General features: G+C 37.5%; 1 protein-coding gene across 2 annotated transcripts in view; it reads right to left on the bottom strand.

Moving 5' to 3' along the window:
• Positions 1–20,000, bottom strand: part of lsm14ab (LSM14A mRNA processing body assembly factor b) — a 24,498-nt gene that overhangs the window by 1,368 nt on the left and 3,130 nt on the right. For both annotated transcript variants that reach the window (XM_062023486.1, XM_062023480.1), the window contains exons 3-7: positions 15,650–15,800; positions 12,566–12,754; positions 10,565–10,645; positions 8,210–8,389; positions 7,975–8,143 (exon numbers count right to left, since the gene is read on the bottom strand). In XM_062023486.1, the coding sequence (XP_061879470.1) occupies positions 7,975–8,143; positions 8,210–8,389; positions 10,565–10,645; positions 12,566–12,754; positions 15,650–15,800 (770 nt within the window). The remainder of the gene's footprint in view (positions 1–7,974; positions 8,144–8,209; positions 8,390–10,564; positions 10,646–12,565; positions 12,755–15,649; positions 15,801–20,000) is intronic.

Below are 20,000 nucleotides of genomic sequence, written 5' to 3'. Positions count from 1 at the left end.
GCATTAGTAATAAAACTCCTGGATTGACTAAAGAGTCCATTTGCTAAAGTTATGGTGCAAAATCATCTTTCATGCACATGAAATAAGCTCTGCTTCTTCCTACTCCTTTTCAGACATGTTAAACTGTGCAACTGGAAGCAGGTGATGTTCCTTCCACTCTGACACAAATAGCCCATTCTATACTACAGGGAGATATATTTAGTCACCTCAAAATTCGGTTTTGACTCAATCGATTTTTGATTCAAACCAATTTTCATAATGTATTATTTGGTATGACAATTACAATAAAACCTGATCAAAACAGGTTACAAAACCTTATTTTGGTTGCTGACTGACATAAGAGCACGGGGATGGCCCAAAAGCATCTTTTTAAAAATTGATTCTTTATGAAATTTTTCTCCTTAAGGCCCAAGCTGTTTGTTTATATGCTTTTTTTATATTTCTCTTTGCTATTTGGCCTTATTGTACCCTAATTAGAATAAAAACTAAGAATCATCTTGTGATATGATGTACTTAGTCCATAAGTACACAAATGTGTACTTCATGCTTAATGACATGCTAATTCTTATTTTTACATTTTTTTTCCAAATTCCATTGTATGTTATACTCTTCTGACACCCTCAGATGGCAGTATAAGTGTCCATATACGCAGCCTTAAGACCCCAATTCAGTAGTCTACACAATTTTGGAAATAAGATACGCAGCCATAAGACCCCAATTCAGTAGTCTACACAATTTTGGAAATAAGAGCTAAAAGGTGCTGTCCACACATGTGGCCACTAAGCCTTTTTAAGAAATCTAAGGATTTGTGTAAAGTATGAATCGATTGAAGAATTGCAATTCGGATTTGAGTATTTTTTGAGCACCCCTATTCTTAGATTCCTGACTACACACTGGGTATTCATTTCTACACCGGTTAGAAAAACATTTGTTCTCTTTGGCCATATATTCATTTTCGAACACGGCTATTTCACAATACAGCAGTAACAGAACCTATATTGTAATAGCCAGTGTTCTCATTGTATTTGATTGTGGCGCCGCAGCAAAATATTAGGCACCACAGCATAACTTACATTTTTTTTAAATGTGAAAACAAAATAAAGTAATAATGTATTATAGCGTCCAGAAGAAGACAAAGTCCGACACTATTTTTAGTTTTTTTTGCCAACTTTATGCTAAGTCAAGCACAATTCCAACAAATATTTTGTCCGTGCTTCACTCCTAGACACAAAACATACTTCCTCATTCTCCGCCAACACGGTGTGTTCACAAACCATGGGAAAAACAACACATTAACACCAGCAGGCTGTTACAGTACAAATGGATACTAATTGTTTGCACACCAATGATACACCGAAAACTTGGCCGCCGAAAAAAGATCACCGGAAGAGCACTTCCGGAACCGAATAATTAAATGACGTAAGCCATACGCACGGGGTTGTCTAGATCGGAGAGAGCATGTTCGCGATGTAGACATACTTTAATATATCCGAGATACACCCGCAGACAAGGATCTTCAAAATTTAAGATGGCGATGATAGAAAGGCTCCAGGCAGCACGAAGACTGTGTGACATCAGGCTCTCTGCAGCAGCTCTAAACACGATTACAGTCTCCAGTAACAGCAGAAATAGATGCTAGATTCGTGCCTGTTGTTAATAATAAAGAAAGACAAAAAAGATTGGACAAATCTCCAATTATTGTACAATAAGCGGCAACAATTAAAAAACAAAAAAAGAGCAAAAGTTATATATGTATGAAAACATATGTTAAAAGAATAATTAAATGTATACACGTTTTTGCCTTCTTAAAGAAAATATGTATCATAGCTAATAATGTGACGTTACATTGACTACGCTCCCACAGGTATCTTGGCAATCAAGGGGAAACCCTGATCGCGATAAGCAAACAGTTCAACAGGTGTAACATGCAGGAGATACAGTGCATTGGCAAAGTATTCACAATACTTCACTTTTCCCACATTTCGTTCTGTTACAGCAGACCTGGGCATTCTGCGGCCCGCGGGCCGCATCCGGCCCTTTGTGCGTCCCTGTCCGGCCCGCGTGAGGCCAATTATAAATTACAAAATAAATTTTAAAAAGTATCTATGTCGAGTGTGCAATACAACGGTGCTGCTTTTGTTTTGAAAATCGTTATTTGTATTACTTCCGTGTGGACGTATGCGTGATTGTGAACAACTACAATTACAAAATAAAGTTGAAAAAACATCTATGTCCTGCGCGCAATACAACTGTGCTGCTTTTATTTTGAAAAGTATTATTTATGGGCGTGTGTCCGTGTGTAACCTGCGAGTGAAGGTGCACATGCAGCGACAAGTGATGCACGGTTTACACCCGAGACGCCAAAAAGAGAAAAGTTGATGAGGAATGCCGTGTTTTCAACAACACATGAACTGCAAAGCAACGTCCCCTCACCTAAGGTGCGTGCCTGCGCAATTGCGCACTTCTCAAGCGTCCGCTGCGCGCAGCAAGTATATGCCGCGCACCAAATCAAATCCCATCTGAATTCTAAACAAAATAAACATATTTATTCTATGGAATTTTGCAATGCAACTTTGAGTGACAGTGACAACAAGCGGCCCTAATGGTGTTCGTCAACACCGTTCAATTGAACACCGTTCAATTATTGTAACGTCTATCGAGATGCTTCGAGGACAGGAATTATATCGATCACTTTATTGAACAAAACTGTTTATATTCGGACATAACCACACCAAAAACATGAGTAAAACAATTCTATCTCGAAAAACTAGTCATTTTCTGCCGTACAAACCAGGCCAAAACCAACTTGTCATCTGTCACCAACACGCATAGCACTAAACCACTGGTGCGTTTAAGGCCACACAAAAAGTCGGACAACTCAAACACCACACAAAGTTACACTATGACTCCTCAGTCATACGTGTGCTTATTTTACTGTCATTTATTATTAATGTTAATTTATATATATTAGTCATGGAATGCTGTTACACACACTATGTTGAAGTATTACTATTATTATTATTATTATTATTTATCTTACGGTATATATCAAAAATAATATTGAGCAAAATTTAATTGAAATATTGTCGATGTGGCCCTCCAGCAGTGCTCGGGTAGCTCATGCGGCCCCCGGTAAAAATTAATTGCCCACCCCTGTGTTACAGCCTTATTCCAAAATGAAATAAATTCATTTTTGCCCTGAAAAGTCTGAACACAATACCCTATAATGACTCAACACTTAATGATTGTGCAAATGTATTAAAAACTAAAAATTACTTGTACATAAGTATTCACAGCCTTTGCTCAATACTTTGTTGATGCACCTTTAGCAACAATTACAGCCTCAATTATTTTTGAATACAATGCCACAAGCTTGGCATACCTATCTAAATATGGAACAAATACTGTAAATACTTGTGTACATTTTTAATAAATTTGCATTTAAAAAAAAAATTTCATATAGTCATTATTGGGTATTGTCTATAGAATTTTGAAGACAAAATTTACTTATTCCATTTTGGAATAAGGCTGCAACATAACAAAATGTGGAAAAAGTGAAGCGCTGTGAATACTTTCCGGATGGACTGTAAACTGCTGACCACTTATAATACTTGTTAAAGCAGCTCTTGTGGTGTAAAAAACAACTACCGTATTTTCACGACCATAAAAGTCTTAAATGTTATCCAAAATGGACGGGGCGCCTTATAATGCAGGGCGCCTTATGTGTGCACAGAGTTCCAAAATCGGTAGATGTTGTTGTGTGGGCCGGCACGCTGTTTATATAGAGGAGAGGCGGACGTGACTGAGGACAGCATGCGGACGTTAAAGGGTGAAGGTTGCAAGTGAGAGGGGACGCTAAAGGCACGCCCCCCAGTTTTGCAGGATGTGTTTGCCGACAAACACATCCAGCCCAACCACATCACCAACACGGACGAGGTGCTGCTCACTTTCGACATCCCGGTGAACACCACTGTGGAGAAGAAGGGGACCAGCACGGTAGCGATACGCACAACGGAGCACGAGAAGTCGGCTTTTACGGTTGTGCTAGCTTGCCATGTTAAAGGACAGAAACTGCCACCTATGGTGATTTTCAAGAGGAAGACACTACCTCAAGAAAAATTTCCACCTGTAGTCATCATTAAGGCGAATCTAAAGGGCTGGATGGAGGAGGAGAAAATGAGAGAGTGGCTGAGTGAGGTCTACGTAAAAAGACTGAATGTTTTTTTCCTCGCGTCACGTCCTTGTTGATCTGCGACTCCATGCACGCCCATCTCACAGCCGCTGTGAAAAACCAAGTGCAGCAAACAAACTCGGAGCTTGCCATCATTCCAGGAGGCATGACAAATGAACTCCAACCGCTGGACATCGGTGTAAACAGGGCGTTCAAAGTGAATTTGCGAGCGTCATGGGAGCGATGGATGACAGATGGCGAACACAGCTTTACGAAAGCTGGGAGGCAGCGTCGGGCGATTTATGCCACAATTTGTGAATGGATTGTGGATGTTTGGGCTAACATGTCAGCTTGCAAAAGCCGGCATCACTTCTGAGGAGCCCCACGGCAACGAGACTGACTCTGAAAATGACAAGAGGAAATCTGGCGTGTTTGAGGGAGAACTTTCCCAGCTGTTCATTTCGGACACAGAAGATGAGGACTTTGATGGATTTGTGGATGAGGATTGATCAAATAATAATGTGAGTACATTGTTAAATACTTCAATAAAGTACAACCGAACTCAGCTTTGCTCCTGCTGCCTTTTTAAAACAGCGTGCATGCATGCTACCGTATGTTTTACTATGCGTTAAATACAGAAATAGCACCCGTAACTGAGACTGCACATTATAATACGGTGCGCCCTACGGTCACGAAAATACAGTACATTAGGAGGTTGCCTACAGTCATAGCTGTTCATGCCAATGTTCTTGAGACCTCTTCTGTCAATTGTGTTTGTCGACCACACACCGGACGACTACAAAAGACTAATCGGCAGCACATTTGAATCATTTACTGTAAAAAATAATAACTGGAACCTCTAAAATGGAATGTAACAATATAAAAATATATTACAGTTAGTGTGACCAAAATTACCAGTTATTTTCACGTTACTGTTGAATCTGCTCAAAGAGTCCTTAAAACACACTGAAATCTTTTGACCAAGTTATTTTAAATAACTAAAATAGACACTTAGAAAACCCAATCGTTTTTATGCTTTGCGGATAGTGTTTTAGTCTTAGTATTTTATCTGTTTTAATGGCTAAGCTTTTATTGTTTTAAATGTTTTTTGTACTGTAGCACTTTTAAGATTTATTTAAACGAAGTGTGTGTAATAAATATTTCTAGCGGGCGTTGTGGAATCTTACTGTTTAGCGGTCCTTGAACGCACTTAAAAACACCTGTGTGTAGTATTCCTCTAACAATCTCTGTTCTAAGAGAGCACAGCTTGTCGGTTCAATGTGCACATTTGATTATTTACTTGCTCAGCAATGTGTTAATATGCGCTTAGACTGGGGTATGTCTTTCAGAAAGCAAACATAAGAACGAGCTTAAAAAGTAGATGTGTTTCTGTCAGGGGGGTTCAACTGTGGAACAGCTTGGATGATTCCTTAAAATGTTCCAATTCCATTCACACATTTAAAAAAAACTTTAAGACCAATGTCTTGGAAAAATATATCACTCTTGAATCAACACAGTAGTTAATACTATGATCAATGTTAATTAAAAACTAAATGTGGGATATAAATCATAATGGAAGTATAATTGTTTGTATATAGTCTATAATTGGTGCAAAGGTTTAACATGTGTACAAGAATATTTCACATGCCTTTACTGTATATATAATTGGACAGTATTTATGTTGTGTACAATGTGTATTTACAAGATTTTGTGAAAAGGAAATTTCATATTTTTTGGAAGCTCATCTCGTACTTGACTTTGTTTATAGCAGCGTTTCTCAAAGTGTGGGGCGTGCCCCACTGGTGGGGAATAGAGACATGACAGGTGGGGCGCGAGGAACGGGAGGAAATTTCACTTTAATTTTTTTTTTTTTCAATTATATTCTTAGATTTTGATTTTTTTTACTATGCTTTCATTTTCTATACACACTGTAAATCACTTTGTGATTCTGTCTGTGAAATTCGCTATATAAATAAATGTGAATTACTTATTTTTCCTGTAAGCCTTAAATTTCTAGGTAGGAGCGAAAGTTTGACAAACATAGCAACAGTAACTAATGGGGGCGGGACTAAGCGGAAGCTTTGTGAATGGCGAGTCACTGTGCGAGGATTTGCTGTTTTGCAAATACATAAAAAATAGAGCCAATGCTGATGAGCTGTTCAATATAATGGACAGTTTCCTCAAAGAACACGACCTTAAATGGGAAAACTGTGTGGGCTTTTGCTCTGATGGCGCACAGACCATGGCAAAGTCAAGAAACGGGCTGCAGGCTCTAATAAAGAGGGTTGCGCCAAATGCGCATTGGGGACACTGTCATTCACCGGGAAGCACTCGCGTCAAGGCAGCTCAGCCCCGAACTCAATGAGGTTTTAACAGTGGCAGTGTCAAGCCTGCAACCCCGATTTGAAAAGCTGTGCAGTGCAAAACAGGCTCATTGCAGCCACTAATGCTGGAGTACTGTAAAACTCATGTTCACTTGCCCTGTCTTGCCAAATGCATTAGCTCCTCCTTTTTTTTTTGCAAAGATTGCAAAGTGGCACTTTTATTTTTATTTATTATTGAACTCGATGCAAGTTATTTGATTTATTATTGAACTTGATGCAAGTTATAACACTTTTATTTGATTTATTATTGAACTTGATGCAAGTTATAACACTTTTATTTGATTTATTATTGAACTTGATGCAAGTTATAAAACTTTTTTTTATTTTTATTATTGAACTTGATGCAAGTTATAACACTTTTTTATTTATTATTGAACTTGATGCAAGTCATAACACTTTTATTTGATTTATTATTGAACTTGATGCAAGTTATAACACTTTTTTTGATTTATTATTGAACTTGATGCAAGTTATAACACTTTTATTTGATTTATTATTGAACTTGATGCAAGTTATAACACTTTTATTTGATTTATTATTGAACTTGATGCAAGTTATAACACTTTTTTTGATTTATTATTGAACTTGATGCAAGTTATAACACTTATTTGATTTATTATTGAACTTGATGCAAGTTATAACACTTTTTTTGATTTATTATTGAACTTGATGCAAGTTATAACACTTTTGTTTTATTTATTATTGAACTTGATGCAAGTTATTTTATTTGATATTGAACTTGATGCAAGTTATACCACAGCTGCACAGTAATTTTATTTATTATTGAACTTGATGTTAATTTATGTTATTGAGTTTGAATGTATACAACTTGATGTTACTTGATGTTCAATAAATTTGAAAATGTTAAGCTTGGCATTAGCGTTCTGTTGGGGCGATGGGGGCAGGTGGGGCTTGAAAACTCCCCCTTGTCCAAAGTGGGGGATGACAAAAAAAGTTTGAGAACCACTGGTTTATAGGGTTAGGCGCAATAAGTGTTCAACTTCAGCCTAAACCCTTTCGGTCTGCAACATTTTTTTTTTTTAATTTATGAATGTACAACTGTTTGTTTATGAATGTACATCTGTTTGTTTATGTAAAACTGTTTGTTTATTTTGTTGACCATTGACCGAAATAATAAACTATGTCCTTTCTTAATGGGGAAAGACGTTAATGTCTCTTGTTGCATGTTCACATTTAAAACTAGCAAGCTGGCGCCAGTCCTTCCCTGAGTTTTTCAAAGTGCAGCTATCAATCATGGGTTTTCCATCATTTTAATTTAAAACAATAACCTCATCAATACCGTTTGTCGTTCCATCCCTATTTGTACAGTTTGAAGTGTTATAATGGCGACAGTTTGACTGTGGAAGAGCACAAGCTTATGGCTTCCTCTGTATGATGAAGAAGAAGAAAGTTGTGTACTTGGAGTCGTTGCAGGACAAGTTGTCGAAGAAGGACTTTGTCTTGTCGTAGTAGGCGTTCATCGCGGCCTCCTCGTCCTCAGCCGCCGTCGTCGTCGTCGTCGCCGCCGCTGCCTCGCTCGCCGGATGTTCCTGTTCTTCGCCATTCAGCGCCTTTTCAGGCTTGTCGTCTACAGTTAGAAACACAGTTAGCACCACAATGAAAAGTGTCCGCTGAGTCAGCGAGTGTGCGACACCTTTCAGCTTGAGTTTGGTCTGCAGCTCCTTGTCGATGTCGTCTTTGTGGAACTGAGCGTTGGCCGTCTCAAAGTCAAAGTCCTCCTCGAACTTCATCAGGCCGTCCCTGCGCATGTTCATTTTGCCTCGGCTGCGGTTTCCTCGGTTCCGCCCCCCGCGGCGGTTCGGCTGAATGCCAGCTGACAGGTGGTAAAGAGCCGTCAATCAACATGCTACACACTTGTTTAGTCATCCAGGCTAGTCGGTAGTGATGTGCGAAACATCGATACTGAAACATCGATACCGGATCTTTATGCTCTAATAGCAATTCTCCAATCAAATATCGATACTTTAGTTCAGGATACTGAAAAGTCAAAGTATGTGTAGGCCATATTGATATTTTTTTCATTTGAAATTTTTTTTTAAAAATAGATAGTGTCAGCTATGCATTATAAGTGACTCAGTATATTAATGATTAGTTAGAAAATGTTTTGCTTTTTCTCCTTACATACATTTTTGCTCTTTTTTTTCTTACATTTTTAAAACCCCCCCCCCCATGTAATAAATGAATAAAAATATTATAGTTTCTTAATTGTATAAACTAGTGTCGAAAATATTAATGTTCAGTTACACTTTTAACAGTGTTTATTATGGTGGTTTAGATTTTTTAAATTAATTCACAAGTTCATTATTTTATTATTTAATCAACTAACTAAACGTTCATATTTTAGGCTCGTCGTCACTGTTGTGACGAAACGAGAGCTGAGCCAGAAGGCAAAGCTCTCTGTCTACCGAGCTTTCTACATTCCTACTCACCTATGGTCCTGAAGTGTGGGTCATGATCGAAAGAATGAGATCACGGATACAAGCAGCCGAAATGAGTTTCCTCAGAAGGGTGGCTGGCATCTCCCTTAGACATAGGGTGAGAAGGTCAGTCACCCGAGAGACTCTGAGTAGAGCCGCTGCTCCTTCGCTTGGAAAGGAGCCAGCTTAGGTGGTTCAGTCATCTCGTGCGGATGCCTCACGAGCGTCTCCCTAGGGAGGTCCTCGTTGCACGTCCAACTTGGAGGAGACCACGGGCAAGCAAAGGACCAGACGAGGGGGATTACATCTCCTCTCTGGCCTGGGAACGCTTCGGGATCCCCCAGGGGGAAGTTGCTAATGTTGCTCTGGAGAGAGAAGTCTTGGGGTCTCTGCTGGAGCTGTGGTCCCCGCGACCCAATTCCGGATAAGCGGTTGAAGATGGATGGATGGATATTTTAAGTATATTTCATTTTTATTTTGGGAGCATCTAATATTTTAGAACAGGTGTGTCTAAACTTATCACCAAAAGCCACATACTGAAAAGGCAAGCATGGAGGGCCCAGTTTGATATTTTTTAATTTAAAAAAAAGAAGCTATATATATATATATATATATATATATATATATATATATATATATATATATATATATATATATATATATATATATATTAGGGCTGCTACAACTAATCGATTAAAAAAATAGTTGCCGATTAATTTAGTCATCGATTCGTTGGATCTATGCTATGCGCATGCGCAGAGGCTTAAAAAATAAAAAAATAAAACTTTTTTTTTTTAAATAAACGTTTATTTATAAACTGCAACATGTACAAACAGCTGAGAAACAATAATCAAAATCAGTATGGTGCCAGTATGCTGTTTTTTTCAATAAAATACTGGAAAGGACAGAAATGTGGTTTGTCTCCTTTATCCGATTATTAATCGATTAATTGAAGTAATAATCGACAGATTAATCGATTATCAAATTAATTGTTAGTTGCAGCCCTAATATATATATATATATATATATATATATATATATATATATATATATATATATATATATATATATATATATATATATAAAGACAACACTTTTTGTTATAGGTGACTAAGTATATATTTATTATTATTATTAGTTTAAAAAAAGTCATCTTTTTCTCATTACATTCTGATTTTTTGCTATCTTTTCTTACATTTTTATTGTTTTTTTTAAATGTTATTTGAAAATACACAACATTTAACATTTTAGCAGACAAGTTAGGTGTATTTTTTTGCATATGGTATCGGTATAGCCGATACCAGCCTGAATTTTACTTGGTATTGGATAGGAAGAAAATCAGCTAGTCAGTATTCATGCATCGAGAATGTAGACCACACCAGTGTATTTCACCAGACATTCTGTGGATTGTCCCACACATTCCAATACACAAGAGGATGATAGCTTAAGTATTGCAGCTGCTAACTAAGATTGAGATAATTGAGATTAGATGTTGTGCCCATGAAACACTTAAAAATGTAATTTATTTAGTATTATTGTCTTAATTATTAAAAAAAGGCAAATATACTCACTGGCTTGACGCCGGTTTGGATCCCGATTTTCCATAGCATGTCGTTCATGATCCACATGAGTCATTCTAGGCGCCCCTGGAGCTGAACAACAAAAATAAAGGTTTTTAATGCTAAAAAGGAGGGAACATTTGATTAAAACTCAATAGGGATGTTTCCATCAAAAATTGATGCTGTTGATACCGATCATCAATGAGTAAGACCGGCCGATACCAATCACATGTGTTAACTGTACATTTTTCAATGTACTGTATTTATGGTGAGTGCTATTGACAGTAGGACAATATGAACTGAATAATTAAACTAGTTCCTTATTCTCTTTTAAGACATACAATTGTTTGATCAAAAAAAGTCAACAGTACACAATAACTTAAACAAAGCAAAAATTACTATATACTACATATTTAAATACTTGTTTGCCCTCAAAGTCCTCCTGTGTCCAGGGACTTTTCCCTGAGATTGTAAATTATAACAAAAACAAAATATTATTTTTGAGAAAAAAAAGAGGAGATTATTATTAGTTTAGGAGAGTGGCTCCACATAGTGTATGGAGACTAGGGTTGTACGGTATACCGATATTAGTATAGTACCGCGATACGTATGAATAATTTTCAGTATTATACCACCTCTGAAACGTACCGGTCCCGCGCCGTGTCGTCACGTCGAGTCATTGCTGGTTTTACGAGCAGAGGAGCATGTTCCGGAGCACACAATCACGGAGTACTTACAAGCAGACAGTGTGTAGACAGAAAAAGGGAGAACGGACGCATTTTGGCTTAAAAACTAACAATAAAGGTGAAGTTATAACACTGAAACACCCTCAGGAAGAAGTTCTTTAAGTCATGGCTAGCTAGCTAGTGGCTAACGTCAGCAGTGTTTTATGTGTGAAGTGAATGTGAAGCTATAACACTGCTGAAACACTCTCAGGAAGAGGTGCTTTAAGACATGGCTAGCTAGCTAGCTGCTAACGTCCATCCGCCGTCTGCAGTGTTTTAGCTACTTCTAAATCACTAATCCTGGTGTCAATGGTGACAAATAAAGTATGTTTCTTACAAGTATCATCCCTGCAGGACGAGGAATAGCTAAACATGCTTCACTACACACCGTAGCTCACAAACATCAAAATGTACACAAACGCCATTGGTGGATCTACACCTGACATCCACTGTAATGATATCAAGTACAGGCACACATCTAGTTGATACTACTATGATTACGTCGATATTTTTTGGCATCACAACATCTTTCGTTTTAAAAAGAATCATATGTTTATAAACTCAGGAAATATGTCCCTGGACACATGAGGACTTTGAATATGACCAATGTATGATCCTGTAACTACTTGGTATCGAATTGATACCCAAATTTGTGGTATCATCCAAAACTAATGTAAAGTATCAAACAACAGAAGAATAAGTGATTATTACATTTTAACAAAAGTGTAGATAGAACTTGTTAAAAGATAAAGTAGGCAGATATTAACAGTAAATGAACAAGTACATTAATAATCAATTTTTACAGCTTGTCCCTCATAATGTTGACAAAATAATACAATGGGTAATGACACAATATGTTACTGCATATGTCAGCAGACTAATTAGGAGCCTTTGTTTGTTTACTTACTACTAAAAGACAAGTTGTCTAGTATGTTCACTATTTCATTTAAGGACTAAATTGCAATAAGAAACATATGTTTAGAGTACCCTAAGATTTTTTGTCAAAATAAAGCCAATAATAAAAAAAAATTGTGGTCCCCTTTATTTAGAAAAGTACCGAAAAGTATCAAAATTATTTTGGTACCGGTACTAAAATATTGGTATCGGGACAACACTAATGGAGACACATAATTAGCTGTAGCTGCTTGTCAAACAAGGAATATTGGCTAATGTGATCGCCATTAATCTGCAATGGCCAATCATATATATTTTCACGAAAAGTGGCCGATATCGATCGGCACATCCCTAAAGCTTACATTGTATCCGTCCTGCAGTTAACGCCACTCACCTTTTCTCTGCTCTAGGAGGTCGGGAGGCTTCTGGCTGCCAGTGGAGGCTGCAACAAGTCGGGGTGCTGCCATGTGACTCCTCTGGCTGACCGGTGCGGATGCTGCAGGGACAGCCGAGGCGGGGGCTTTCACCGCCTTCTCAAGGGTGGAACTCTTAGCGAGAAGGTCCATCTGAGGACTGCTACGTCCTGTGCAGACAAAAAAACATAACCTGGTTTATGAACAGCTAGAGCAACCAAACTAACAACCGCATTGACAAAAATAAAAATGTTCCCTAAACAATTTATTTGTGACGGCTTACAATTTGAACGGTCGTTAGTTGCAGCACAAGTAACTAACAAAATAAAGATTGTTGTCAGCAGACCAGACAAGCATGGTTTCAACCCTCTGAGCATTAGCTCAACACAGAATTCATCACCTGTACGTAGTATCACAACATGCTTGTTTAGCAGCAACCAAAACAAGAAGCCAGTCATCGCGGATTTAATTTCAACACTTAATAATAGAAACGTCATAAGAAATAAATCCATGTTTCGTTTAGAGGTGGGGGAAATAATCGATTTTAAATGCATCGCAATTCGGACATGGGTGATTGTAAAATTTATTTGTAAACGTCAATAATCAATTATTGATTTATTGTAAAAGTAATGCAGACAGTTCTAAAACCTGGCTGACCTCAGCGAGCCACCTCAATGGGAGATCTGACCAGCTCCTTTATTACTCTTAGACTTCCTTTTATTGTCATTCAAATTTGAACTTTACAGTACAGATAAGAACAAAATGTTGTTGCATTAGCTTGTTGTAGTGCAGATTAAAAGAGCAATAATGTGCAGATATTAAATAAATAGATTACTGTACAGATAAATAATTGTATTGCATTTTTTCATATGCATCCATGTTTATGGATGTATGTTATATTGTCTTTATATTCCAGTGAGTTAATCCGTTTTTGGGGGGAAATTGAGGGAAGCATTTTGATGCATTCAAGAGTTTTATGGGCTGAGGGAAGAAGCTGTTACAGAACCTGGAGGTTCTGCTACGGAGGCTGCGGAACCTCTTTCTAGAGTCCAGCAGTGAAAACAGTCTTTGGTGGGGGTGGGAGGAGTCGCTACAGATTTTCTGAGCCCTGGTCAGGCAGCGGCTTTTTGCGATTTCCTGGATAGGAGGAAGAGGAGTCCTGGTGATCTTTTCCGCCGTCCTCACCACTCTCTGCAGAGACTTCCAGTCTGAGGCACTATTATAGGGCACTTATGTTCCAGATTGGCACACATTTCCATTAATTTAATAAATGTAATGGGAATTCATTCAACAGTTTCTTATTACAAATGCACTGTTTTTAAAAGTGGCAAGTGATGAATGCTTATTTAGTGAAACGAAAATAAATTTAAAACTGCATCAATAATGTAATGAGAAGAAAGAAACTAAACACTCCGGTGGCGGTAACGAAAAACACTTTGAATGCTCAGACAGCGTCTGTGAATTTTTTAAAACTTTTGTTAAATTTCAGATGCATTTTTAATATACGTTAATTATAATTCATTATAATTTTTTGTATAAATTGGGGAACCCTTGAATATCCCAGGGGCCCAATCAATTTACTACCTGTGGGTCCCGAGGACTCACTACATTGACAACCTAACATCATGTTTTATAAAACAAATAATATATTGTGCGTGCTATATATCATTATTGCAGGAAGCTGCAATATCGTAATATAGATTTTAGGCCATTTTGCCAATCTCTAGTGTTTAGTGAAGTTTAACAAGGGTGGATGAAAGCGCATTGAAGCAGAAAGCAAGCAGATATTACCAGAATTGTAACAAGTAGATTAATTACAATATCCAGAGACCAATACAACAACCGTTGTGTATCAGCATTGTTACGGCCAGTGGATCGATCCATAAATTAGTGGTGTCGATAAAAAGCTAAGTATCACTGTATGATCAATACTAGAGTGATTAGGTTGATACTTTTACTTCCTCAGAATCTTTTTATGTGTTTTTTGCAAATGTTTACAAACTCTGAATAATTCCCTGGACACAGGAGGATTTTAAAGGTAAAAAACAAAGGATTTAAAGGAGTCATATGATCTGTTTTAGCATTTAAAAACTTCCTTGTGGTCTACATAGCATGTAATGGTGATCATTTTGCATACATTTAGCTTACAGACGGTCTTCAGGCCGCGTTCTGACTGTCCTATGTGAATGCGCCGTTTTGTGAGCTGTCTTATTAATGTGCTGAAGTCCTCCTCCAGACCCACCCCCTTTGACAGTGACTGATATCCGCTAACGTAACTAAGGCAAAATATGTCACTTAAGTCTCAAATTCCAAACAACACGTTTGGAGCAAGTTTGGAAGAAGGAAAGATTGTTTTATAAATACCTGCACCATGCCTCCATGGTTTGGATTTCTGATTTTCGGGACTTATGGGGATCCCAAATACACAACAACGGGTACCAACAGGTAAGACAAATTGGTTTTGCATAATAGAACTCCTTTAAATGAGTAGTGGATATAATTTTTTCTATTGTTTAGTTATTGCGTACTATTGACGTTGTTTTCAATGTTTATCAATCAATGTTTATTTATATAGCCCTAAATCACAAGTGTCTCAAAGGGCTGTACAAGCCACAACGACATCCTCGGTACAGAGCCCACATACGGGCAAGGAAAAACTCACCCCAGTGGGACGTCGGTGAATGACTATGAGAAACCTTGGAGAGGACCGCATATGTGGTTTTGATCAAACAATTGTATGTAATAAAATAGAATAATGTACTAGTTTAAATATTGTTAAACTGTCAACTGCACCCACCATGTTTATTTTGTTACATGGATGAGTCTGGGTGTACACAGCTTACAATGTGTCACACTGGTGGCACCAGGCAGACACTTCCCAACCTCACCCAGAGAACAGAAACAATAAAGTAGCTGTAGCATGAGACTACATGCATGCACACACGTATGTACGAGATAATCAGTACAATAGGACTAAGTCCATAGAAGACAAGCAGCAATTTTCCCCCACAAACAGTTTATGGTTCCCAGAATGGTGTCTATTCTATGTTAACATTCCTTCTTACCTCCGACAGCCCCAAACTGCTGAGCTCCGAGGGGTGCAGCACCAAACTGTCCATACGAGTGCACCGGGGCCCTGAAGGGTCCTGTACTGTACGAGGCAGCAGACGGGAAAGACGATGGCACCGGTACATTGCTGGTGGTTCCAATAGACGACTAGGACAACAAAGACAATTGTAAGTATTGCACTTGTAGAACACAACTTAACATTAGTTATAAACTTAGCCTGGGGTAATCCATTAATTACTAAATCTAATACAAGCTAATCAACAAAATAAATGGGGTTTAAATGTATAAGATATGTTGTCTCATAGTGTGGCTAAGGGCATTTAATAACTTAAACTACAAAGAAGTAGCCATCTATTAGGGGGAAAAAAGTTTGTTTAAACAGGTGAATTAAAAATATCTGATTAAACTAAACACTGCACTACTTATATTTTATTTTGCTACTATTGTACATTTTTAGTCTACTTTATACCTGCATTATCCTTTCTATCTGAGCTACTGTGTGAAACAATTTCCCTTGTATCCACAAGGGAAATTGGACTTAGACAAATAAAGTTTGTCTAAGTCCAAGTTTAATTTTATACTTACATTTTGCATAATACATACTGTTTTTGGGTCAAAGTGAAAAAGTCGAGCAGCATTTTCTTTTCAAACACCACCACAAATTTAAGCTGTACAGGTGGCAGGTGCCCTTAAGGTGTTTTACTGCACTTGCAGGTGGAATTTGCATGTTTTTTCCCTAGTTGATTATGTGCAGGCTGCTTTTAGAAGTACCCTGGTGCGCCCATTAGGGCTGGGACTGATTGACTGGCTGCAGCAAAGGTCCTGCCTCCATATAAAAAAATCCCCACACCTTGCTACAATTGTTATCTAGCCACACGTTGAATTTCTCATTTTGTTAAATCATTCACTTCAAAAAGGGAGAGATCCTTGTTTTCTTTTTAATAATTGTATTCTGTTTCGGCTAGATTTAGGGAAATGCTTGTCATTGTTTTCTCAGAGTGGTTAGTTTGTGTCATATGTATGTTCTTATGTTTAAGAATCACCCCAGGGTCTTTTTAGTTTGTTATATTTTGATGCTTTTTTTAGTTCAGTTGTTGCAAATAAACATTAAACATCTGGTTGCAGACTGGAGGGAGATGCTAACCTCTACATCCTGCATTTCGGCCTTCCCTAGCCAAGGTGTAATACTATGACACAGTAGTGCTAGTCATCATAAAAGTAATTGCAGCCACATAGTCTGGGAAACAGGAGGCGACACTTATCTGTCGGCCAGTAATTGGGGCGTCTAAAATAGTGAAGGCCTACATTTGAAAAAATACTGTACATAATGTGGGTTTATGTGGTATAGTTGAGTCAAATCGGTCTATAGCGACCACACATGCAAAATAGCAAAAGTGGCCATTATAATAGGGTTGCCACTATACACAGGTTGCCGAAAGCACAAAAACTCAGATCGTGGGAAGTTTATTCAAAAAGAGTAAACAAGTAAAAACTGAACCCTATATCCCACCAAAGTTCCACTCTAGTTATTAGTCGACTCCAACAGCTGTGCTGCATGTCTCCAATGATGCTCCAAAGCTCTCAGCAGCAAATATGCAAGGCTTCTAAGTTCTAATTATGGATGTAACAATAAACGGTATTAATGATAACCATGGCAAAACTTTCGACAGTTAGTATTATCGCTTTAAATAAAATTATTAAAAAACCATGACTGCTAACTGCATTTTGATAAACTCTCAGACGTACTGGCACTAGCTTAAATGCTAACATGAATACAAGAGACATTTCCTCATTAAGAAACCTCATACCCCAATCTAAACTTGTATAAAAATTACTGTCTGAGCAACTAAGCTATTCAATTGTGCACGTTGAACCTACAAACTGTGCTCTTAGAAGAGAGTGATCGATATTTACTCAAAGGAATATGACATGGAGGTGTTTTTACGGTGAGTTCAAGGATTGCTGAACAGAGTAAGATGCCACAACTCACACCAGAACACTACTATTACTGAAGCATAAGAAACACAAAACATGCAAAATATATTTCAATTATTAAAAAAAAAATATCAAAAGCTTTCAGTGTGTACTTTCAGAGCACATTCAACAATACCACAATAATAATGATAACCGCGATGATTTTGGTCACAATGACAGCGATAGAAATGTTTTAACATCGTCACCTCCCTACTTCTATTCATACCGAATGCCACAGCAAGTTCGCACAGATGTGAATTACAAAGCCTAAACAAAATAAAACCGGTTGCTTTTCAAAAAAAAATGTTGCATGTTTAACAGGGGTGTGACATAGGTCTGGGAGAAATGGCCTGAAAATAAAACCTTAAATATTTTTTCACAAAAAATAAATTTTTACACCCTACTTTTTAAAGAAACTAATGAATACAAATGACAGATAATTTAATTCAAAATAAGTTTTATTTAATCAATAACTAGTGTACTGTATACACTGCATCTTACTCTTAGTAAAATTATCATCTTTATAAAGTTGTTTTTTTAGAACAGATAGATCATCTAAAAAATTAAAAAATAAAACATGAAATTTAGCTGTTATAGCTAATTCAGACATTTTTAATGTGATGCTTTTGCTCATATGTTGAACAATATGCATTGTCCTAATCAAACAGGTATTCAATATAGAGCTTCCTATGGGAGGCAACTTCTGTATTAAATAAAATACTTCGGTAAAATAAAAATTTAGCATTGAGGTCTCTAAAATTTAGTAATTGTATGTAAACAGGCTTTCCACTGTTTGGGCACCACATCTACAGCGACATGCACAGCGACAACGGTGATTGTTTTCCACTGTGCTTCATTCTTATCATACATGGTACCTTGTGTCAATGACTCCATCACTCCTTGGCATGACTTTGTTATGTTCTTTTTTGCCTTGGTTTTGCCCTTTGTTGTGCTGCTGCCTTTTGTAAACAAACTTTGCAGCCATTTATTGCACGCCTGTTGCCACGAAACCAAACCACTGACAACACTATTATTTTCTTTGAATAAACGGCTCTCTCTTGTTTGTGTTAGCCATGTTGTGCTGTGTGTGTGAATCTCCCTAAGGAAATAAGGGTGAGGGCGGATGCTACAAAAGCTCAAAAAATGCCCTAGCAAGAAGAGAGGGAAAAAGAAAAAAAAATTGTGTCTGCAACCAAAATCTCTAATTTATCCATAAAATCAATTTATTGCCCAGGACTAGTGTGACTATTAGGGGTGTGGGGAAAAATCGATTCGAATTCTAATCGAGATTCTCACGTTGTGCGATTCAGAAATCGATTCTGATTTTTAAAAAAATCGATTTTTTATTTTTTTAAATTATTTATTAAAACTTTTTTTTTTTAATTAATCAAGCCAACAAAACAATACACAGCAATTACTGGGGTTCAATGCCCACCTTCTACCATCCTAGTCACGTCCGTTGTGTCCTTGGGCAAGACACTTCACCCTTGCTCCTGATGGCTGCTGGTTAGCGCCTTGCATGGCAGCTCCCGCCATCAGTGTGTGAATGAATGTGTGTGTGAATGTGGAAATACTGTCAAAGCGCTTTGAGTACCTTGAAGGTAGAAAAGCGCTATACAAGTATAACCCATTTATCATTTATTTAAGTGTAAGCCACTGTGACACTATTGTTCATTTTTTTTTAAATTTTTTTATTAATGTTTGTAATGATAAAATCAATGAGGGATTTTTAATCACTGCTATGTTGAAATTGTTACTAATATTGATACTGTTGTTGATAATATTAATTTTTGTCTCACTACTTTTAGATTGTTCCGTGTCATGTTTTTGTGTCCTCAATTGCTCTCAATTGCTTTGTTTATTGCTATTCTGAATGTTGCTGGGTCGGGTTTGGTTTTGAAATTGTATTGCATTATTATGGTATTGTTGTGTATTGTTTTCATTAAAAATTGTTTTTTAAAAAATCGTTTTTGAATCGAATCGTGGCCCCAAGAATCGATTTTGAATCGAATCGTGTGACACCCAAAGATTCACAGCCCTAGTGACTATACATTCATTACACGAAACGCAACAAAACACAACATTGGGTTCATGAGAACAAGATTTTAACAATTTTAAGCAGGTACAACGTGTAGGGTGGAAGAGTTGGTACAATTTCAAGGGCTCCGTCCTGGTAGATGTTGGGTAGGGTAACACTATCAACAGCTTGCCTCATTGCAGCAAATGATATTAATGGCTGCTGTACGGAGTAAAAAAAAAACATTTCGGGAAGCAAATTAAGTGGCCCTTATAAACAAGGGGTCGAATGCTACTTTTCTCCGTTTTTGTGGCCTCTTTGGCAAGAGGCCGCCAACACAGGTTTGGCTCTAGATT

The sequence above is a fragment of the Entelurus aequoreus genome, linkage group LG02 (assembly GCF_033978785.1).
Source record: "Entelurus aequoreus isolate RoL-2023_Sb linkage group LG02, RoL_Eaeq_v1.1, whole genome shotgun sequence".
In the NCBI taxonomy this organism is placed as follows: domain Eukaryota; kingdom Metazoa; phylum Chordata; class Actinopteri; order Syngnathiformes; family Syngnathidae; genus Entelurus; species Entelurus aequoreus.
The sequence above is the reverse complement of the archived record's forward strand: the minus strand, read 5'-3'. Positions and strand labels throughout refer to the sequence as shown.